This window comes from Gavialis gangeticus, unplaced genomic scaffold, assembly GCF_001723915.1.
Source record: "Gavialis gangeticus isolate Ggan-Ray unplaced genomic scaffold, GavGan_comp1, whole genome shotgun sequence".
Taxonomy (NCBI): Eukaryota; Metazoa; Chordata; order Crocodylia; family Gavialidae; genus Gavialis; species Gavialis gangeticus.
This window is the reverse complement of record NW_017728992.1, coordinates 162,523,551-162,530,962: the sequence shown is the minus strand read 5'-3', so window position 1 is coordinate 162,530,962 and position 7,412 is coordinate 162,523,551. Positions and strand designations below refer to the sequence as shown.

The window sequence follows — 7,412 nt, the reverse complement described above, 5'->3', positions numbered from 1 at the left end:
CAGTATGGACAGAGCCTGCCAGCGTAGAGCAAAGATAAGAGGGGAAGGAGACAGGCAGACAGACAGAGGAGTGGAGGCTGAGTGGATGGGGTGATGGGGAAAAGCAGCAGCAGGGGGGAGATGGCGAGGTGCAGAAACAGCAGGGGATGAGATAAGCAGCAGCTGTGATCATGTTCCCGGTCCCAACACCAAGTAGGGGTTGAAGCCCAAGCCATAGCAGCTGCTGCTTCTCCACCCAATCCTTGTTCTTGATTCTGTAATGAAGGGCTTCCTCCCCCCACATGTTAAATGAAGAAAAAACCTATGTCTTAGAACCAAGTAAATATGGTATATAGTTTTAAAAAACCCTTAGTCCTAAACATCCTTCTTATGACCAGGAGTCTTATATTATAAATATAAGAAGGTTTATTACAGCCACTGCATTAATATGGAAAGATTCTCCTCAAATTACACATCAGATATAGATCTAAGCCGTTCCCTTGAGGCCTGGATCCAGTGGCCAGTGACGTTAATGTAGAACCTCCATCAACTTTGGTTTTGGAGTTTGTTATACGATTTATATTTACATTTTCTTCCTTCTTCCATGGTTACAGTGTTGGCTACAAACTGGCAAAGGAAGGGCATGTCACAAACACTAGCAGCTCCAACAAAAGATTAGAGAGCCTGAATAAATGGATCCATTTAATTCTGCTTTAGTTCCCCACTCTCTCCACTCTACACAGGATAGAAGTCTTGTTTAAAATAAGATTATGCCACCATGGTCATAAAGTTCTCAATCTTGTAGTACTTTGTTAAGTTGTATGGGGAGATCTTTGCTACTTCAAAGGCTTGCAGTACTTTAAGCTTCAGGAGAGAGTGCAGTTCTCTAGGCAGCAACTTTGTGGCTCAGTTTCCACTCCAAACTTATAAGGATAAAACCAGTTTATTTGAAAACATTGCCAGCTGGTGTATTCACCAGAATTAAGCTGTCAGTAATTAGCTGGCAGCAGTTCTATTTTCAGAAGTTGAGAAGGTGGAAATTGCCCTAAATGCTATGTTTTTCTTAACCAAATATAAAATAACAGATTGCGGTTATGTAACATATTTGTTCTGAATTTGATGCTACAATTAGTGGCCCAGTCCTACAAACTAGAAAATGCCTTCAGCTCCACAAGAACTTTTGTGAGCTACAGACTCAATCAGGTGTATATCTGAATTTCACTAAACTTCAGCGGCACTTAAGTGCCCGCTGAAATGCATTATTGAATAGGGTTGGACTTAAGCATGTGTTTAAAATGAAGCACGAGATTCAGTGCTTTACTGAACTATTAGTAGTTCCACTGAAGTCAGCGGGAGCAGTCATGTGGTAAAGTGTTTTGCTGAAATACAGCCTAAGAAAGGTCTATATTGCAACTAGTTGGCTTGTGAGACAACACTTAGAAAAACCAAAACACAAGTCCAAGTCACAGATAACTTTTCCCATGCTTATGCTAACCATTCGAGCAAAATGTTTCTGCACTTCACACACATAAAATAACACATCCCACCCTAAATGTGTCTAAAGAAATCTATTTTCTCTACAAAAAGTCAGCCATACCCTGACTTTGCTGATGGGATGTCTGAAACACTTGTTGTCACCCGTCTCACTCAGAGTAATGGCGTAGAACTGTCCTTTGTTTAAATAGGTCATGGGTCCCTCTCCCTGCTTTTGACGCAATGATTTGGTAGCTTCTAGAGTATACTGAAAAGTGCTGCTGCAAAGAGAGAGAGAGGGAGGGAAGGAGAGAGACAGAGTCACAAACAAAATAAAAATGACATTTTCCTTTTTGCTTAAGTACATATTTCATACAAGTACAGAAAGTGTGGGTAAACAACTGATACAGAACAAATGGCAATAGTCTGAAGAAATGGTAAACAATGAATTTTTAAAAAATAATCAACTCACCTCAATTAATTTTTCTTCCTTTAAATCTATGGCATTGATCTTACATTACAATAAGTCTAACTAGATTGTAAGCCTCTTGGAATGGGGACTGTGGGCCAGATGCAAATTGCCTCTGTAGGTGTTTTGACTTCAATGTTATGCTGCCTAACTTTTGAGTTGGATGCCTTCCCAAAAAACCCAGATAGCCACCTAGAGTTTTAATGCAGCCAAGGGGGAAACAGAGATACCTATGAGTAATTCAGGTTTAGGCTTTTAGGCACTGTATACAAAGAATGGGGAGTGTTAAGCATCCTCAAAGGTCAATTCAGAAGTAGCCAATAGCAACTACTAAGTCATGGGGCATCAGATTAAGCAGAAGAAAGCTTCTCCCTGCAGGCTAGTGGCTGGAGTACTCCTCTGGGAAGGGCTAGTGCTAGACACTGGACCATGCTCCAAGCACTGTTAATGCTTTTTACATTACACAGTTATTGTACAAAAACTAGAAGTAAGCCTGGAAGCAGAGGCTAGAACTCAGGAGTCTCCTCTCCCAGAAGTGTCCTAAGCCCTGGCCAACAGTTAGCTCTCTATCCTTTTGACCCTATGGCTAGGGACAGACATTCAAAAAGCCTGAATCGATTAAATCTTTGCAAGTTAGTCTAACCTGGCTAGGCTGAACTGGTTTGTAACTGTGCAGATATCCTCTCTGGACTGAAGAAATTCAGACACATGCCTGCAATGGCTCAGGCTAGAAGCCAGGGGGGCACTAGAGCAGTCCTCCCTTCCCTTCCGCAGTCCTGAGCCAAGGAGGGCATGGCCAGGCCCCGGCAGGATGCTCCGATTTGGGAGGGGTCTATCTCTCCCCCTCCTCCCGCTGCTTCTGACCAGCAATGGAGCCAGCAAGGAGTTGCATAGTATTTACTTACACAGCAGGGAGTTACACAGGGAGTAACTTGTTTATCAGCCCATCAAGAAAGCAAAAGCCTCATTAGTTTAAGCTCTTCTTTTAGCTCCAAAAAACTGTAAGCAGATACTGTCCTGTCTGCCTTTGACCTGTCTGCCTTACACAGACACCTCTCAGCATTAGTAGCATACAAAATGCTAGCTACAGTCCTTGTTGTGGGAGAGGGGAGGGGGGAATCCCTGCTTGAGTGGGGAGTGAGGCAGGGGGGAGACAGGAGGAAGCCAGGCAGATGCTGCTGTGTCTGCAGTCTCTGCCAGAGCTCCAGCCAGGGAGCAGAGGGGAGGGCTAGCTCTTCTGTGGAACCGAGAGCCCCAGCCCAGGGCTGCAAAGCACCTGGGATGCTGGGGTACTTTGGTTTAAGTTAAACCAGGAAGGGGTCTGGGACAGATGTTGCATAAACTGGTTTGACCCAAATCAATTAAGTCTGATACTACATTCAACCAGGTTTATCTCAAAACAGTTTCAGCCATTTTCAAATTGGTTTATGTTCACTGAACGTCTGTTTTGTTACAGGTTTAAACCAGTCTTTGATCACTTAAACCGGTTTATGTGTAATGTCTGTCCCTAGCCAATGACTCATGCATTTTTCAATGGCCCAACTTCAACAGGAGTGGTGAAGTCCAGTCACTTAGCCTATTCTATCTCCTGGTGTTAACCCATTTACACGGGAAGTGGGAAATGTAGATTTGAGCCCCCACCAGGTGAGGAAAGTCTAGAACCTAGGTCTCCTACTTCTTGGACACAGGACTTAACACTAGGTTGACAGGGAGGAGGACGAGGATGATACTACCATCAGTTTTAAGCTGAATTTAGTGGTGTTGATATGAACTGGTTGCATTTTTATTGCTTACCAGCATGGTCCTTTCTAGGGTCTTAAGCAAAGCTTGGTTGCCTTCCAGGGCTAATTTGAACTGCACTAGAGCCTAGGAAGGAGTTATCGTCACCGAAATATGTGCTTTGGGTTGTTTCTGCACAGACACGCAGAAGCAGACCCAGAGGAGGTGCATTGTCATGACTGCACCCCTTCCCTTTGGACCATACTGTGGGAGCAGCAGCCAGGAATATTTTAAGTCCCGGAATCAGATAAGACTCCTTGCCCCCATCCTTCTCCACCATGCTCAGTGGAGCAGCAGTGATGGTGCCCAGGTTCCCACTCCTTGCCTAGTCCCCCTGGGTGCTTCCTATCAGTCCAGGAGCTGATGCAGGGATCAGGAACCCACCTGCCACTACCTCTGTCCCCAGCCAAACCCAGCTCCACACACAGCCACTTCCCACAGTCCTGGCTGGAGTAGGGCAGAAGCAGCTAGGACAGTGGTGACAGTGGCAGGTAGGTCTCCCCTTCCTGCACCCAAAGGCATTGGTAGGGAGGGCAAGGGTGAAAATGGAAGGGGACAGGGAGGTGCCACAAACAGAGGGGAGCGGACAGGGTGTTGTGAGTGGGGGAGAGGAATTTTTACCCGATTCAGGAACTTTAAAAAAATTCCTGTCTGTTGCTCAAGTAGCATGGTGGGGGGGTGCCACTCCAGCAGTGCAGGTTCCTCGTCCTGGACCCCTTATGGACAAATGCACTTAAGTGCAATCACTTACCAACTCTGTAGTCCCAAACTGAAGAATGTTCTGGATTTACTAACATAATGAGATTTTAGGGTGCTGGCACCAAGTCAATTTGAATCACTCTTTAGGTATCTATTCCCATCAAAGTCCCACTTAAACATCTACTGAGACAACTTGAATCTGGTTCCCCATTGTTAGGTTTTCTTAAAGAGCCACGAGAAAATGTGGGCTGATATACATAAAAGTGGTGATTTTTTTTTCTGTAAGAGCAGAAACTTGGTTACCTCTGTGGACATTTGAACCTACCGTTGCCACAGAAAGCCCATATAAGAATAAAACAGAAGATGCTACAAATAGGTATGCAGGCAGAACAGAATACCTACAGCACAGCATATGCAGAAGCCAATGGGAAAGGGGAGAGTGGGCCTAATAATTTAACAGTACATTTGAATCCAGTTTTACAGCCATCTTTAGGAAGTAACCAGACACTATACATTACCTAAGTTTAACTGAGTTACATAGCTGATTAATAGTAATAATGGCTAAATAAACCCCTAGCTAACACATATTAGTGATGTTATCAAATCAAAATTGGAATTTCAGAAGGAGCTATTCCAAAAAAGTGGTTGTGCTTTGATAAGTGGTGTTCACTATGAAAAGTCTGAGTTCAGAGAAGGACAGGATTCTCAATCACCCCAGAAAAATACCCATCAAAATCTGCCAACACTGTTACAGCAATCTAGTAAAATCATTCCAACAGCACTAACATCTCTCTGAAACTAAACAGTGATATTAACTTGCTGAATAAATACTCCTTTCAGAATACATCTATAGCCACCACACACCACTTAATACAAAAAGACACTTGCAGATGACACTGCACGCTAAAGAAAATAGTATACTTACAAAGGCTTTCATTCAGCATAGCATTAAAACACTACTGAATTGGAGTCAAAAGCAAAGCATGTGCTAATCCAAAAGGTTAGAACTTCAAGGACACTCTAGTCTCTGACAAACATGCCAAGAGGTTAGGTAACATAGAAAAGGACATACAGCAAAACTTTTTTTTGTAACTTTTACCAACCACATTAAAGAAAAAAAAATCAAAATGTTAGTACAACAAAACATCTTTTCAAAACGTATTTAAATAAGTGAAAAATTCTTCATTGCATCCTTCTTTCTTCCTCCAACACAAGAACTTCCAAAATTTGTGTAATGTCAACTTAATTTAGAAATAAATTTAAACTGTAAAATTAAGGCTTAAATTTCAAGGTGTTCTGATTATGTTTGCCTTACAAAAAATATTAGTTTAAATGTCTAACAAACAAGAGACTTATTTTTTTTATAAATATTACTTTATTCATATCTAATATATATTATCTTTCTATTATAAGGATACTTCACATTTACATTAAGAGCCCTTTAGTTTACACTACTTTGGTGTTACTGTGAAGTGTCATAACTGACCTGACAAACAGTTCACTTGCAACAGGTTGGTATCCTGTTTTGACTGTTTTCTATTTTGAATGTTTTGGATGACATTAAATTTAAAAAAAAAATTACCAGACAAACTGCACCTGGCCAATTGTGCAATACCTGGACTAAAACATAAGGGGAATGTCTTCCTGATACCATCTGGCAATCAGTTCATGCCCTGAAGCATGAGGACTGCTATCATTAAGTATTTTTACCCAAGTAAATGCAATTGCAATTATTAGTCAAACTTTTCTAATCCTGTTTTGAATTTCACCATGGCTCTGATCTAAAGCCCTTTGAATTCAATGAATACCTTGTCACGGACTTTGATGGGCCTTGCATCAGACCCTAAAATTGCTTTAATTTTTATTAGCTTTTTAAATCTGAGGCATTCATTTCTGCACACGGCATTATGGAACATGGCAGAAGTCTGTGCAATTCACAGTAGAGTGGCATGTTCTTTCTAAACAAGATATCACCAGAAGCTGTCCTTCTTGGGTCTTACGATAAAGGTTTTCACTTCCAGAGAATGCAAATACTCTTCAGTTCATAAATAGCTAACGCAGGATAAGTAGATCTTTTCTGCAGATCTGCTTCAAAAATACTCTCCGTCTTAATGACTCAATCCCAATCCCAGGGAAATAAATGGGTGTTCTGAATTTGCCTTCAAGAGAAGGAGGACTGGGCCCATAAAAAAAAAAGGCAGACCATGGAAATAAAGTAGGAGCAGCCTGATCCAGGACAACACTTATGCCTCTGCCTAATTTTAAGCACTTGAGTATGGTATAAACTGAACTGCTCACATGCTTAGCTAAGCATGTACTTAGGTATACTTTTGGATCAGAGCCTTTATGAGTCAATGACTAAACTAACTCTGGTCCATTACAGGTAGTGTGTCTTGTAGACCTGTGCAAAACAGCTAGTATTCGCTTCAGATTTGGCCAATTCAGGGGACAGTGATTTGAATCACTGTCCCAAAGCAATTTGATAGCTGCTGAATCTCCGAATCACCCAGGCCCATCCCCCGCCCACTCTACAGTCCCAGCAACAGCTGCCCCACCAGTCCCAGCTCCCGGCACTTTGAAACAAAAAGCCCCAACTCACCATGTGCTGCCAGGCAGGGGGGCAATCCCCACTGCCCCCTGCTGCATGGAGGGCTCTGCAAAAGCCCCCAACCCACCCTCCCAGCCCTCTCCATGGCTGCCCCGCCTGCCCCAGCTCCAGCCCTTTAAGAAGAAAAAAAAACCAAGAAAACCCCCAGTGTCACTGCTCCTGCCTGGCGGGGGCAATACCTGCTGCCCCCACTGCCCTGGACCACACGGGGGGCTCTTCCACGAGCCGCACAAAGCCCCGAGGCTACTGCAGGAGCTGTGAGTCCCAGGGTTTTTTCTCGGTTTTTTTTTTTCTTAAAAGAGCTGGAGCTCAGCCAGGCAGGGCAGCCATAGGGGGCTGGGGGAGCAAAGGGGGTGAGGGGGGGCTCATGCAGAGCCCCCATGCAGTGTGGGGAAGCAGGGATAA

General features: G+C 43.3%; 1 protein-coding gene across 3 annotated transcripts in view; it reads right to left on the bottom strand.

The window, feature by feature from the left end:
• GRHL2 (grainyhead like transcription factor 2) overlaps nt 1–7,412 on the bottom strand; it is a 149,861-nt gene that overhangs the window by 101,180 nt on the left and 41,269 nt on the right. For all 3 annotated transcript variants that reach the window (XM_019528021.1, XM_019528022.1, XM_019528023.1), the window contains exon 6: nt 1,577–1,733. In XM_019528021.1, the coding sequence (XP_019383566.1) occupies nt 1,577–1,733 (157 nt within the window). The remainder of the gene's footprint in view (nt 1–1,576; nt 1,734–7,412) is intronic.